Source organism: Pyxicephalus adspersus, chromosome 6 (genome assembly GCF_032062135.1).
Source record: "Pyxicephalus adspersus chromosome 6, UCB_Pads_2.0, whole genome shotgun sequence".
Taxonomy (NCBI): domain Eukaryota; kingdom Metazoa; phylum Chordata; class Amphibia; order Anura; family Pyxicephalidae; genus Pyxicephalus; species Pyxicephalus adspersus.
In genome coordinates, this window is record NC_092863.1 from 103732817 (window position 1) to 103749820 (window position 17004).

The 17004-nt window shown below is 43.9% G+C and overlaps 1 protein-coding gene across 1 annotated transcript in view; it reads right to left on the reverse strand.

The window, feature by feature from the left end:
* LOC140332303 (14 kDa phosphohistidine phosphatase-like) overlaps nt 1-1592 on the reverse strand; it is a 2746-nt gene extending 1154 nt beyond the window's left edge. Inside the window, exons 1-2 of the mRNA XM_072413542.1 lie at nt 1424-1592; nt 250-374 (exon numbers count right to left, since the gene is read on the reverse strand). Of these exons, the coding sequence (XP_072269643.1) occupies nt 250-374; nt 1424-1568 (270 nt within the window). The 5' untranslated portion in view covers nt 1569-1592. The remainder of the gene's footprint in view (nt 1-249; nt 375-1423) is intronic.
* Nucleotides 1593-17004: the final 15412 nt, after the last annotated feature.

Consider the following 17004-nt stretch of genomic DNA (forward strand, 5'->3'; position numbering starts at 1 on the left):
GGGACTGTCCCTCTTCATACCCCTAACTGCCCCTGATTTGGGGGGACTGTCATTCTTTATACCTCCCAACTGCCCCTGATTTGGAGGGACTCTTTCTATTTCAGTACCATGCCCCCCCTGTTTCCTCTTCCATTAGGGGCAGCAAAGTACATGCATATATTTTTCATTTTGAGGGTCCGTTGTGTTTTTGCATTTATTCCCATTGGGGTCCCATACCCCGTATATCACCCATTATTGGAACATACGTACGGTAGATTCACCATACACCCGAATCTTCTTCTCCGCGCCGTTGTGCTCGATCTTTCCTCCTCCGAGACATTTACACTGCAGACCCAACGCTTGCATTTCGGGGTTCACTTTATCAAAGATGTGATCTATGGACGGGGGGGAAAGTTTGAGGCTGTGCACTTCTGTTACAGTGATTATATATAATGACATATAGAAATATATATTAATATCAAATAAAAAACATATTAACCCAATAGCCCTAAACAAAACATGTAGCATGTAAAAAATAAACAAAATCCACAATATGAGATAAAAAAATAAACAACAAAAGACTACAAAACAGTAATATGTTTGTCATCACTTGCAGAGTTTAAATCATTTTATAAATTGTTACAAAGTTTCCTTTCTGCCAGTCCTAGCACTTCCTGTTACATTTCCTTCTCAGGTCTTTGCATGATAGGAAGCCTAACAGTTGATTGGTGGAGATTGGATGGCGGTTGACAACTCTTCTTCTGATTGCAGAGCAGCGGTGTAGCGTTGTCAGGCTGCAACAGGAAGTGCTGGAAGACTGGCAGGATCTCCAGGAAGGAAACTACACAAGACAATTTTTTTAAGAAGGTTGGGCAGCGTGAAAGATGATGCCAATGACAAAATAAATTTAGGGTATGGATACACCTTATTATTACTTTTTTTTCATTATTTCATATTTAGTGGGAAAAGTGTGGTTCTGCATTGGGCGCCATTTCCTGTCCTGAATATGCAATCTTGCATATCCATAAGTCTCAAAGATCACCTGATTGTATTACAGGTTGCCCCCTGGAATTAAAGACGGTAAAGAGGTCACACATTACAAGTACCTTGTGTGGTGGGGGAAGAATTGCACCCCTAAAAATATTAACATTATTAGGGGTCATTGTCCAGGTGCACCAACATATGCAGTTCCTACGCAAGCCATTAGTTGTCACTGTTGCTTACATGTGACACAGGCTGACAACAGCGCTGCAGATTGCCACTAAGCGTTGTCACCCTGCAATGAGAAGTGCCATCAATGGCTGGATCCTCAAATAAGAAATAGGTTTATATAACATGATAGAGATTTTGGGTTCAGCCTCAGGCCAGGATCCTGGACACATAACGGCATTTTATCTTACAGTAAGGTTTGGTATTATTAAGCGGTGTCCCCATTTTCACTCACTGTGGTACTCAGCGCTTTTGGTTCCTCTCACTATAATTCGGTGCGGTTCTGATTCTTCTGCCCCCACGCTCACCCTGATGAGGATATATTTAAATACCCCCTCGGGGTCGATCTGCACCTCGGCCACAGAGTCTAGATGTGCCATGGCAGCTCTGTACACAATGCAGGAAGGAGAGGAGGAGCCAGGTTTATATATAGCACGCCCAGGGATTTACCTCTCCAAATTTATTAGGAAGTGGCCTTAAAGGGGCGAGGGCAGAATGCAAACACCTGTGTGACAGGGCACCGATGGAAGCAGCGTGGATGGAAGCCCCAATAGAAGCAGCTCTACCATCATACTAGATCTAGAAAAACAAAAAAAAAAGTGAATAAATTTAGGTTTTGCTTTACAGCCCCTGCAGCGAAAAAATTTACCCCCCAATCCAAAAATGTAACCCTATTAGAAAAGTCCCCATTCTTACCCTGATCTCTAACCCCTTACAACCTGAATTCATATAGAGAGCTGCTAGCAGGCAACTAAAGACCCCTAGAAGAAAGGGTCTGCTAACCCAAATACCCCCAGGGCTCACTTCCATGCATTTACCCCGAGGGGTAGGTAGGGGTATAGATTGCCAAATTTCATCCTGATCCTGGGATAACACTGAGCTTGAATCCACATGGAGTGGCTAGCAGGTGGCCACCATGGCTCCTAAATCATAGCTGGTGCCAACCCAACTACCCCCAGGGTTCTTTTTGAAGGGGTATGCATTTATCCTGAGGGGTAGGTAGGGTTAAAGATTGTCAAATTTGATTTTTAACCTGACATTGGTTAACCCCTTGGCTACCAGATGGCCACCAAGCCCCTTAATGGTGCCTACTAGGGTTTTCATTCTCAGGGCTGTAATTTGGGGGGGGGGGGGTATGCATTTACCCCAAGAAGTAAGTAGGGTTAAGGATAGCCAATTAGGTTATTAACATGACACTGACTTAACCCCTTAATACCCATTAAATCAACACACTGAGTGGCTAGCAGGTGGCCACCAAGGCCCCTAAGCCCTAGTTGGTGCCAACACAACTACCACAGGGCTGCTATATGGGGTAATTGTGTTGGCATCAAACAAACTTTTAACCAATGAGTAGGGTTAAAGATGATTAGACTTAGACTTATCCTGATCCTGGGTTAACCCCATAACGTCTCTTTGAATCCACATGGAGTGACTAGCGTGTGGTTCTGGCCCTTTAACTTTAGCTGGTGCCAACCCTATTGCCTCCTGGGTTATATTCACCTGAATGAATGTGAGTCTCCCAGATGGTGGGATGATGTGTATGTTTACCCCAAATGGTAGATGGGATTAAGAATCGCCAAACCTGGGGAGAAGCTAGCGGGAAACTGCCCAGACCCCCAAACCCTAGCCGGTGCAAGAAGAAAGCCTTTGCCAACACAATTACCCCTCTCATACCCCCCCCAATGCATTTACCCTAAAGGGTTTATAATTGCTAAACCTGTGCTTTGATATGAAACTGGGTTAACCCTTTAACACTCAGCTGGTTGCCCCTTTCCTTTAACCCTAGCTAGCCCTAGTATCAAGCAATCTCCAAATAGTTACCCATAAGAGTAAGTACTTACCCCCAAATGAATGATAGCACTGCTTGTTAAGTGGGGGTTCTAGATAGCTAGGTTTGGAAATTGCTTGATGCCGGTGCTAGAGCTGGCTAGGCTTGATGGGCTGGGGTGGGTTGGTGGCACACTAGCCATTCCGTGTGGGTCCAGGCCTAACCCCCACCCCATTATTTGCTAACATTCAGAATGACTTTAGAAGTGTCTCGAGCTGTCAAAAAGCCAATCCGCATAAAGTTTGCATCAAGTCCTTTTGTAGCAAGGAGAGCAACTGCTACAGGGGCTGAGCTGTGTCAAACATTTGTGAACACAGCCTAGAACTCACATACAGATAGAGACCATGGGTGATGCCTGAACAAATAAGGCTCCTTCCATCTCAAGGGAAAAGCAGATGAAGGCATTGTCAGGCATTTTACAGGTAATACATACCTGGCAGTGTTACACTGACACATTGTAATCAGTGTGTACTTCCTGATGACAGGTCCACTTAATAAGGTGCCATTAACACTTATGGCAGCAGTATGTCTCCAATGCTCTTCTGTACTGCAATCTGCAAAGGGGGTAAGAGGGCCACCCAGTGGCCTGTAACAGTATTGCAAACCTTTCCTTGCTCCCCCTGCAGTTTAGGTTCAGGTTCCTGCATCTCTTCCACAGTTGAATGACACCATGAGTTACCAAAATGGGTGAAACCGACCCATTTAACCCCACTGGCTGACAATAACAATTTATTTTGTTTACATTCCCTCAGAAAATTCTAAAACTTGGATTTTTTTCTCTTAAGTGAAAAATCTGGTAGATAAAAGTAAAGTTTAAGATACCTAAATTATTTATTGTACAGCGCTGTGTAATATGTTGGCGCTATATAAAAACTTTTTCCTATTATTAATAATAATAATAATAATAATAATAATAATATTAATAATAATAATAATGATGATGATAATCAGCATGCAGTACCTCACATCTCCCTGCAGGTGGGGCTCTGACCCCAGTGTTGTCACATTGATCTATATTTGACACAATTACAATGTTTCTTTAGGAATTGCATGCTCTAATAAAGTTAAATACCCACAACTCTTTCTTTTTCATAAAAAAAAAAAAACATTCAGCTGCCTGCTGGGCACAATATGGAGTCATGAGAATATTATTTCGGAGTAAAACTAATTTTTTAAAATATGTTGCGGTACGTTGGAGTTTAGTCTGTTCTATGCATCCCAAATATGGCTGCCGCCCGCTCAATTGGGCCTGCAGCCTCTCCCATTCACAGTATAGCAATACTTGGGATCATGTGACTACAATTGCCTTGGCTTTCCAGTTGCATTGGTGACAACTTGTAGGTTCTGACCACCATTGAGTAGCCAGCCATTTCCACTGACGTTCCAACCACAGTGAGCTGCAGTTAAATGCAGCTGCTTTGCAGTCGCATTGTGGTTGTTCCCACAATCCCTTGCAGTGCCACAGCACCACAACTGACAGACAGACAGTACTGACCACACTGCACTTACAGCAATAGAGTTGGGTCCAGGACACGCCTCCTGTAGCAGAAGTAGTCCAATAGGGTCATCACTCTGCTCTCCTCTCCTGTGAGTATGTCTGGTTTTTAGACTGACAGCAGCCCAGATTGGTTTACAGGGGAATAAAGAAAGATAGTATCAAGACAGAAACAGGTACTTACACTAGCTGCATTTAAATGTAATTTACCAGGCTGTTCTGTACACAAAGGATTGAGGGAAAGCAACATTTATGTATATACTCGAATATAAACCATGGTGCTTATTTTTACCTGAAAATACAAGAAAATGCTTTGATTCGAATATAAACCTAGAAAACAAAATTCAACCTTTACTGCTAACATTTAAAACAGTAATCAACAGAAATGCCAGCAACAGAATCAAACAGAAATAAGGAAAACTTCCATGGTGTGTAATTTTTTCCAAAACATTTATTTAAAAGGGGAATAATATTCAAATCACATGGGTTAGGTCTGTGTATCTTTTTCCCACTGTTTACAGGGTAAGTTATTCAGTTCTTCTGCTTTTGTTATAGGTTATATGGTTGGTTATTGTTTTAAATGGTGCTTTGGCAATATCGTTGCTCACCAGTAGATGGCATTGTGTCTTCATATAAAGTGTGTAAGAAACTCATGTCTCCAGCAGGATGAGTTTGTTAAACTCTTTACATGAGGACACAATGACATCTACTGGTGTGTTCCTTCTGAAGAAGAATATGTGCTTTATACTCGAGTATATATGTCATCTTTTTTGTAAATCATATTGAAATAAGCAGATACAATAAATTACAAAGTTGTCCCTCACAGAGATAAATCTCCACCACTAGATGCACTTCAGTGTTTTGTGCTGCTGTAGGCTCCAGAAACCATGGACCCACTTTCCTCCCCAGTTTTAGGCTGTCATGGACGCACCGCCTGAGAAGTGTGTCACCATGCAGTAAGGACTGTCCATCATCGCCTCCTGTGGGAAGGCCTAGCGCCACATGTGGGTGTTGCCTTTGCAAGAAACCCTGAAACCCTAGGAACACCCACTCCTCCAGACAACCAACCAAGAAGGGAGCCTTGCTATTTGCATAACTCCTCCCAAGCCCCAGCCTACTGCTTAAAAAGATGAGAGAACAGCATCCTGCTGACCCCTCCCTCCAGCCACAATATTCCTGCTTTGCATAGAGATGCACAGAGATCTGGAAATTAAGGATTTAAAATAAAAGAATGAAAATGAAAAAGTTTTATTAGCATGTTAATGAGAGGAGGAAACAGATGGCAAAAAGCAGATTAAACTTTAACTATCCAAACTGTGAAATATCCATGAGACAGAGACGTGACAGGTCCTCCTAGAGGCTCCTAATGCCTGCAGGTGCCATGGATGGGGGGGCACCCATCTTTCTGTTTAATCAGCTCTGGTACCCTCGCCATCTCTGTTGCCATGACAACTCGGTGTCCCTAAACAAGTCCAGTCAATGCAGCATCCTCCGCGCCTCCTCCGCCCCCACCACTTCCGTGCCCACCTACCCCCCTGTGTGTGCGGGGGTGACGCTGAATCACCAGGACCCGCTTCCTGCTCTGCCACCCCTCTCGTCCTCCATTTGGAAAACATCATCACAAGAAATACAATCAGCAGCAGGGATTCATTTACCCTTGTGTGTCACAGAGACAGGAAGTGAGGGGAAAACTTGCCCAGGGGGACACTGACCAATAGAACAAGGTGTCACCTTTGCCTTACAAAACACAAATTTACAGAGGGATGAAAGTTCACCGGAGAAATATCAAATCTATTATAAGGTTCAAGCATATTGAATCCGCTTTATATGTTGCAGCCCCCACCTGTAGATGGAGCTATTCGCAGCTGGGTTAGAGATGCATTAAAGTGACCTTGTCAGTCTATAGAAAATCTTATCGCTGCTATAGAAGAGGTTTCACATTAGATTGTGAGCCCCTCTCAGGGACAATTAGTGACATGTACAGCACTGCAGAATATGTTGGCGCTATATACAGACATGTTAATAATAATGTAAATTTATTAAAAAAAAAATTTGAAGTTTAATATATTCACCAAACTTTGGGTGGAGATTCAAATTGTTGTCACTCCACTACTCACTGATCCAACAAGCTCCTTATTATTCAGCGGGTTGCAAGAAGTGATCCCTACAGATATGTGGGGGTTGGAATCAATTGGCACTAAATCAGCTGATCAATGGATGGGTTGTGCCAGGTGAGTGATCAATATCAGAGAGAAGTCTGTGGGTTACCTGGTGCTGATCCATTGACCCCTGTAGAGTTACCTGTAGTCAATGTACATCAATGAATCCACCAGATCTGGCTGATGCAAATTTGAGCAACTATTGGCCAATCTTGCATGCAGAAGTCCCTTGTAAATGGGCCTATAGCTCCCCCACCTGGCCCAGTCGGCCCCTGCGTATCCTTTTCCCCTCACCTGTATTTAGGAAATGCATGGCACTCTCTTGCATATGCCATTACTGAAGCCTCAGCCCCATTATGTCATTTGGGACCCTGGAGAAGGCGGGGAGCCATTACCCAGTTTACCCCACCTACTTCATTGTATCCCTGGCTCCAATACCTCAATATTGGCAGCTGAAAAGTAGACCCAACCCCATGGAGAACAACGGAATCCAGGTCTTTGGGGCTTGCGCATGTGCTGCAGCTCATTTGCATATTTGCATAGCAGCTCATTAGGAATTCCTAGAAAAATAGCGCCATCTATAGGTGGTGGCAAAGAATACTTATACTATGTTACCCCCTTAATCACAAAATTTGGGTTCCATTTACAAATTATTCCCCCAGCCCAATTCTCTGAAATTAGCCGCCGGTGAATTCTATTGTTTTCTCTACAGATCTCCTATTAATAAAACAATGACACGTGCTGCCACCTAGTGGCCAATCATTAATAGTTCACAGCTGTCACACTAGGAAAAGAATAGGAAAGAATCAAATTTTATCAGCAAAGTAAAGAGAAAATAATTTATAAATAAAACTCATGGACTGCAACACCGTAATCATTTTCACTTTTTTCAATCTGCGTAGGCAAATTCACTCGTTTCTTGAGAACTTATTTAATAGAAGCTAACCACTGGTAGGTCACGACAACAGAGATTAGCAGCCTGCCGAGTCTGTAATGTAATGTACCGCCGAGTCCGTAATGTATGAAAATTCCACGTTGCAGAAATTATACCCACAGCTTGACGAGATTCACCGACCCATTCACCCGCGGTCTTCCCCAGATGACGGAACACATAGGCCGCTCACCTCCCCATTATTTGTTGTGATGGGAACACTTTGCAGGTTTATTAAATTGCAGCCGCACATAATGCGACTTTATGAGTTATATTAAGAGTCATCTTCCTGCCCGTTGGCGAGTATCAGCGGCGCTCGGACTTGGTAAAGTCGTGACTTCAATCCCTTAGAAAAGTTGAAATGTTGAAATGGAGAACAAATTGTTTTATTCCCAATTCCATTTGTAGGTGAGATGAGTTTGGAAAGTTTGGAAAGTTTGGAAAGTCCCTGTGACAACACACAAATATGATTCCAGACAATTGGGGGTGCTGAGGTCCCTTGCATGGTAAAGGGCAATTTTGTAAAAAAATTTACCATTGGCCAATTTTACAAATGAGTCATAAATTGTTACTAATGTCTCCATCTCTGTGATGATCGATGGGTAAAAAGATGGAACACGTGACACCGTATTGTATAAGATACACAAGGATCAAGTATGGGGATGGAGAATAAATTAAAGCCCAATTCCGCTTTAGATTCCAAAGGCGAAAATCACTTTCACAGGATTTGTCTAATTTGAAAATTTGCTTTTCGTGGTAAATGACGCCCGGTGTCCTTCAAACAGTTTCCTATGAGCCCAGGGGGGTCTGGACACGCCCCCTGGGGGGGTGTCATCATGGCCCCTATAGTACTGCTATACAGAACCTTGTCATGTGACTACATGGCCCGAGCTGCCCAGCTCCGAAAGGAAGGTGGCATACCTGAGGTCACATGACCGAAATTAAATAAAATGGGGGAATGCAGTGGATGGGAGGGGGGGTGTTGATCATTTGCTACCAATATTAGCTACTTCTATATGAACTTTTGTGATTTACACTCCAGGAAAACCTTTATTCCATTCTTTACCAATTCATCATTGCACTGATAGTGATAGGTCAATATTGGAAGTGAGAATAATTTTTTTTAAAGATCTCTTCCATGCAAAGATGGCAATAGTAATGGGCACAACAAGTGTACAGGCCTGGGAACCCCTTTATAATGGGTGCAACAGGTGTATAGGGGTTCCCTACCCCTTTAAATGGGCATAGCAGGTGTACAGGCCTGGGAACCCCTTTATAATGGGCACAGTAGGGTTACAGGTCTGGGAATCTCTTTATAATGGGCATAGTAGGGGTACAGATCTGGGAACCCCTTTATAATGGGCATAGTAGGGGTACAGATCTGGGAACCCCTTTATAATGGGCATTATAATGGGCATAGCAGGGTCACAGGTCTGGGAACCCCTTTATAATGGGCATAGCAGGGTCACAGGTCTGGGAACCCCTTTATAATGGGCATAGCGGAGGTACAAATCTGGGAACCCCTTTGAAATGGGCACAGTAGGGGTACAGATCTGGGAACCCCTTTATAATGGGCATAGCGGGGGTACAGATCTGGGAACCCCTTTATAATGGGCATAGCGGGGGTACAGATCTGGGAACCCCTTTATAATGGGCATAGCGGGGGTACAGATCTGGAAACTCAGACTATGGATGGTCGGAGCCCACAGCCATCTAACCTTCATGAGTAATAGAAGGAATGATATGTTTAGGCCAGCAGCAAAATGTGAATTTTGGGTTGAATTGAACCTTGCAATACAGAATCTTATTCTACAAGTATTTTATGACCAATAATCTACTACTGACTTCCTCACTCATAACCTCATCACACGCACGGATACAAGACTTCTATAGAGCTGCCCCGACTCTCTGGAATGGTGTTCCTCGTCCTATTCGGCTTGCTCCTACTTTCTGCTCATTTAAAAGAGCGCTCAGAACCCAACACTTCAACCTCACTTACCTGTCTTCTTCTGTCTTTTGAAACCCTCACTACTTCCCACCATTCCATATCCCCCTCCTATTATGTGAGACTTCCCCCACCTACTAGATTGTAAGCTCTTTGGGGCAGGGTCCTCTCCTCCTCCTGTGTCACTGTCTGCATATTATGTTGGCGCTTTATAAATCCTGTTTATTATTATTAATAATAATAATAATAATAATAATAATAATAATAGAATATCGGGTTATCACCATGGCGGAGGGGTCAGGGAGCTGAGAATTCAGCAGCCTGGTAGCACCATTTAGTGGGCCGGTCTTTGGCAAGGTTTTGTCTCATCCACCGATAATCCCCTTCAGCCCTTTCCGTCAGAACAAATTATTTACTTCAGGGGAATCAGCATGGGCCTAATTTTCTGAATTCGGCTCGCGCTCGCTCTCCGCATACTAATCGTGTTCTGCTGCATCCTTGGGGTGATTTGAGGACACGAAGCGAGAGCAGACAACCCATTTGTCGAGCATCCACCGATAGCGTCACATCAAAGCAGCAGCCTGTCAATCTCTGTGTGTACACATCAACGCATATATATTATACATCAAACATACATTATATAACGGTATGATTTCAAAATGGCACTGCACTAAGCCATCACCATGTACAAAACAGAGGGTATTCATTATCACATGTCCTGTCTATATAATGAGATCGTATATTTTTTTGTGCAGGCTCTTCCTGTAACAAAGACCAGTTGTCACTTATCTCGCCTGTAGGAAGGGAAGACTGGTCTTGTATCCGCCCCCCCATAGTTTTCTAATGGCAGCCAGTAGGGGGCCGGCCTGCTAAGCCCCTCCCACAGCTATGTTCAGCACAGTGTTTTTTTCCTGCACACAAAATGGATTTATATTCTATGGAAAAATATTTCAGCTTGACAGCTAAGGAACAGTTGGGTATTTTATTGCCCAGCTGCTTCCGGAAAAGCTGCCACTGATTCTAAAAAGATTTGAGATCTCCCTGTAAGAGGTGACAAGGTAAAAACAAACACCTGTTGTGCTGTCATCACACAACCTGCACGTGTATTGCAGTCGTTTGCACTGTGCAATGTTGTGCTTCCATGCTGTTATTTTGTTGTATTGTCTCCGGTATAAAAGAGGAGTCCAGATTTGTATGCAGCTGCTGTCTGGAACACTGAGTACTGTACAATATAATGAGAGACAGGACTGGGGGAGCCAAGAGAAAATGGGGAATAATGTGTAAGTAACTAAGCTATCACGACGGATCAAGGATATGGAGAAGAAATGAAACAAAAGGAAGAAAGAAACAATAATTCAGTGCAAGGTTTCTATGAACCAGTTCAGGGGGCCCGGAAGAACAGCTTGGGGCCCTGGCTTTAGCACCTTTGCAGTGTTTTTTTTACCAAAAAGTAGGTAAAAGGATTCTATTAAGGCTTTAGATACGAGTAGAATAAAGCTACCTGACATTTATTAAACAGAATAAAAGAAAACAGCATTGCCCAAAAGTGCCCTGCGCAGACCTGGCATCATACAACCAATACAAAATGGTAACACTCCTTGGCCCGGGATAAAATAATGGAAAATTGCCAATTTCCTTCACTAATATCTACCCATAGCAGCATATAAATAGATAGCTATGGTAATATCTCCACCCCAGTGATATATATATATATATTACTAGATCGTAAGCTCTTCGGGGGAGGGTTCTCTCCTCCTGTATCACTGTCTGTATTAGTCTGTCATTTGCAATCCCTTTTTAATGTACAGCGCTGCGTAATATGTTGGCGCTATATAAATCCTGTTTATTAATAATAATAATAATAATAATAATTTATATATATAAGGGTTTGAGTCTGCCTTTTCCATATGCAATGAGTAGGCATCAGAAAGCGAAATTATGGTAAGTACAGCATTCCATTTCCCTGTTGCTCTCATGGCATGGTGCACATATAGCTAGATAATAAACCAGATGGCAATATTGTTTGCATTGTATTATTATTGCATTGTATCATTGCAAATTGTATTATTAATAGCCTAGAAATCGGGCATATATTGTTATATAGACACATGTTTATTTCTGATACACAAATACACCCCATCTCATTTCAAATACTTCTTCACTCATAACCTCTTCCCATGCACAGCTCCAAGACTTCTCTAGAGCTGCCCACACTCTCTTCCTTGGCTTGCTTTTACTTTCAAAAAGTTTAAAAAGTTTATCTAAACCCCCTCTCCAAACTCTCCTACCCATCTTCATCTGTCTACTCACCCATTATTCCATGACGTCCCTCCTATTATTTACTGCCCCCCCCTCACTTCTTAGATTGTAAGCTCTTTTGGTCAGGGTCCTTACTCTTCCCTTCTCATTGTTTGAATTTTGTCAGTCATTTGCAACCCTTTTTTATTGTACAGCGCTGCATATTATGTTGGCGCTTCTCACTGATCCCATTGGTAGTTAGAGTGAACGTTCATTTCATATGTATGCCACTATCTTGGAAGCTTGAGAAAAATGTTGAGGCCCAATTACGCCAATTTTGGATACAATTAAGAAGGGATAGGACTTTTGTCAGACTTTGTGATATTATATGCCATTTGGGGATTTACCCATTTTCTGTTGGGGTAAGAGGTGATTGTAGTTTTATTTTGTGGTCACCCTTGCTTTTCCAAATAAATCAGAGAAGAGTTAAATTCCTTTCAGGTTATTTTTACTCCCTATGGCCTTGGTAACAGCTGCGCCACCTATTTCTCTCCCTGAAATAATCTTCTGTTTCGGGTCCAAGTTGCAGCTCTCTTCATTTTCTCGCTGCCTATTTACATCACAACGCAATGTGCTGCAGCTCGTGTGTTTTGTGCATTGCCCAATAGCCAGCAAAATTCCTCAACACGTAAATCGGTGCCGTCTGAGTGTTTCCACAGCGCAATGCGCAGGACACCATGCCATGGGCTGAAATGCAAAGATTTGTAGGTTCATTGGGGCGCCATTCACAACAATGCACTAATGCACGTACTATAGAGAAGACATTGTCAACCTTTTTACTTCCGCGCATCCCTTGAAATAAAATTCAGGTCTTGTGCAACCCTTATAATAATTTTCAGGTCTTGAAGAACCCAATTTTTCGGGATGAGTGGTGAAAAGCCCCCAATTGGTAGTCGGTGGAAACAATGCCCCCTACAGTAGTGGCAAGAATGTCACCTTACAGACAATTAGGGGGAACACTGGTGGTTCTACCTAATGGTGTTGGCCATAGAACTTTGCAAGCATCATGGGGAACTATGGGAGGTCAACCAGGAGTTTGCAACCTTTGGTTGAGAACAGCTGCTGTAGAGAATGTTACCGCAGTGCAGGTTATGTGAATGGGCCCTGAGACTTTGGGTTTGCTAAGCAGATACCAACCACTGGCACTGCCATATGAAGGAAAAGGGAATCCCCTTCTCCCCCATACTGGTACAATATTTTTCTTTGCATGGAACAAAAGTCATGGTCACTATTTGCTGGTGGTGAGATTACCAATAAAGTGAACAAGCTGTTATTCTTATTCTTATTAATAAACAGCATTTATATAGCACTAACATAGTACACAGCGCTGTACAATAAAAAGGATATTGCAAATAACAGGAAGAGGAGACCCTGGCCAGAAGAGCTTACAATCTAAGAGTTGCTTGGACTTCACATTCAGTATGTGGCAATGATATTTCCCCAGGCTTGGTCTTGCTTTAACCAACCTATAAAGTTCTGCAGTACATCTGTATTACGTAACAGCCGTTCAGGTTAATATTAAACTCAGAGAGTAAAGCGGTGTGTGTGGGCTGGAACACGTTGCGTGAATCTGCTGCGAGGTACAAATGTGTGTGTTCCAATTGAAGAACGCCCTGAATTCCCAAATGCTGCAGGGAACACTGAGGGGGTGAGGAGCTCCACACAGCTATTAGGGAACTCCATACTTCACTTAGCATTGAACTAAAAGTCACAGCATGCCCTTCCAGCCAGACACATAGCTTTATAGAAAGAGGAAGTTTACAATGAGTCACCTAGATGTAATATTCTGTTCCTGATACAGTAGATTGGAACAAAATGATACATCGCCAATTCTAAATCTATCTTGTCTACTCTTATGCAAGACCTGCCAAATCTATTATCTGAACTCCAGCCAAATGTAACAAGCCAAAAATAAATAATTCATTAAAAGATAAAATAATGAAACCAGTTTTTGCTGCAATATTCACCTTTAATCCAAAAGTTCCCATGCAGTACTTCATTCTGCCACTAGATGTCTGATGGCCATCATTCAACCCACTTCTATCAGAGGTTGTCCCAGAGGTTTGCTTATAGGTGGCCCTTGGTGCTTGGAAGTTAGTCCTTGGATGATCCAACAGTCCCAACTTTCCTTCGGCACACCCGAAACTTTGGGGTATCTCATTCTATCCTTGTATGATCAAGATCCTCCTAAAAAAACAGTAGGATGGTAAGAAACTCTGATAATGGGCAGAAAGATGTACAGGATTGGTGGGGGCCATTTATAATGGGCACCTAGAATCTCAGCACAGGGATGGTAGGAGACCTTCCTAATGGGCACAGTAAGCGTGCAGAACTGGGAAATGAGTACAGATATGGTAGAAGACCCTCGTACAGAACCGGAACCTCAACACAGATATGGTGGGAGACCTTCATAATGGGCACGGTGGGTGTACAGAACTGGAACTCAGTGCGTATATGGTAGAAGACCCTCATACAGACCTGGGAACTCAATGCAGGGATGGTAGGACATCCCAATAAGGGGCACAGCAAGTGTACAGATCCAGGAACTCAGCACAGAGATGGTAAGTTACCTTCATAATAAGTACAGTAGGTGTATAGAACTGGGAAGTCAATGCAGAGAAGATGGGAGACCCCTTAATGGGCATAGCAGGTGTGCAGAACTGGGAACTCAGTTCATGAATGGTGAGAGACCCTCATACAGAACTAGGAACTCAATGCAGGGATGGTGGTAGACCGTAATAATGGGCACAGTAGGTGTACAGACTTAGGAACTCGGAAAATGAATATTGGGAGTCCTTCATAATGGGCACAGTATGTGTGCAGTCGCAGGGAGTCAGAACAGGGATGGCAGGAGACCCTAATTATGGGCACAGTAGGTGTACAGACTTAGGAACTCAGCACAGTGATTGTAGGAGACCCTCATAATGGGCACAGTGGGTGTACAGACCTAGGGACTCAGAACATGAATGATGGGAGTCCTTCATAATGGGCACAGTATGTGTGCAGTCCCAAGGCCCCAGCACAAGGATGGAAGGAGACCCTCATAATGGACACAGAAGGTGCAGACCCAGGAACTCAGCACAGTGATGGTGGGAGACCCTAATAATTGGTCACAGCTGGAGTACAGGCTTAGGAACTCAGCACAGTGTTGGCAGAATACACTCATAATGGGCACAGTAGGTGTACAGACTCAGGAACTCAGCACAGTGATGGCAGGATACACTCATAATGGTCACAGTAGGTGTGCAGATTAAGGAACTCGGAAAATAAATGGTGGCAGTCCCTCATAATTGGCACAGTAGGTGTACAGTCCCAGGAACTTAGCACAGGGATGGCAGGATACACTCACACATACTCATACACACACTCACTCATAATGCTCACAGTAGGTGTGCAGACTAAGGAACCCGTCGGAACATGAATGTTGTGAGTCCCTTATAATGGGCACAGTAGGTGTGCAGTCCCAGGAACTTAGCACAGGGATGGCAGGAGACCCTAAATATGACCATAGTAGGTGTACAGTCCCAGTATTTCTGCACAGAGATGGCAGGAAACTCTCATATTGGGCACAGCAGGTATGCAGTCCCAGGAACTCAGCATAGTGATGGCAGGAGACATTTATAATGAGCACGGTAGGTGTACAGAACTAGGAATTCAGCGCAGTGATGGCAGGAAACCCTCATACTGGGCACAGCAGGTATGCAGACCATGTGACTCAGCACAGTATTGGTAGGAGACCCTTCTAATGGGCACAGAAGATGTACCGACTTGGAACATAAATGGTGGGAGTCCCTCATAATGGGCACAGCAGGTGTACACACCTAGGAACTCAACACAGGGATGGTAAGGGACCCCCAAAATGGGCACAGTGGCTGAACAGACCCAGGAACTCAGCACAGGGATGACAGGAGACCCTAATTATGGGCACAGTAGGTGTACAGACTTAGGAACTCAGCACAGGGATGGTAGGAGACCCTAATTATGGGCACAGTAGGTGTACATGTACAGACCAAGGAACTCGGAAAATGAATGGTGGGAGTCCTTCATAATGGGCACAGTATGTGTGCATTCCCAAGCCTCAGCATAGGGATGACAGGAGACCCTCATAATGAGCACAGTGGGTACAGACCCAGGAACTCAGCACAGTGATGGTGGGAGACCCTAATAATGATCACACTAGGTGTGCAGACTTAGGAACTCGGAACATGAATGTTGGGAGTCCCTCATAATGGGCACAGTAGGTGTACAGTCCCAGGAACTCAGCACAGGGATGGTAGGGGACCCTAATAATAGGCTCAGTAGGTGTACAGACTTAAGAACTCGGAACATGAATGGTGAGAGACCCCCAAAATGGGCACAGCAGGTGTGCAGTTCCAGGAACTCAGCACAGTGATGGCAGGAGACTTTCATAATGGGCACAGCTGGTGTACACACCTAGGAACTCAGCACAGGGATGGTAAGGGACCCTCAAAATGGGCACAGTGGCTCAACAGACCCAGGAACCCAGCACAGGGATGGCAGGAGACCCTCATAATCGGCAAAGCAGGTACAGACCCAGGAACTCAGCACAGTAATCGTAAGAGACCCTAATTATGTGCACAGCAGGTACAGACCCAGGAACTTAGCACAGTGATGGTAGGAGACCCTCATAATGCTCACAGTAGGTGTGCAGACTTAGGAACTCATAACATGAATGTTGGGAGTCCCTCATATTGGGCACATTAGGTGTGCAGTCCTAGGAACTTACCACAGGGATGGCAGGAGACCCTAAATATAGCCATAGTAGGAGTACAGTCCCAGTATTTCTGAACAGAGATGGCAGGAAACTCTCATATTGGGCACTGCAGGTATGCAGTCCCAGGAACTCAGCATAGTGATGGCAGGAGACATTTATAATGAGCATGGTAGGTGTACAGACCTAGGAACTCAGCGCAGTGATGGCAGGAAACTCTCATACTGGGCACAGTAGGTACAGACCCAGGAACTCAGCGCAGTATTCAGGTGTACAGACCTGGGAAATCAGCTCAAGAATCTTAGAAACCCCACAGAATGGACACAGCAGGTGTAAAGACCCAAGACCTTGGCACAGGGATGGGGTAATCCCTCATAATGGGCACAGCAGGTGTACAGATCCGGTAATTCAGCACAGGGCTGGGGGAA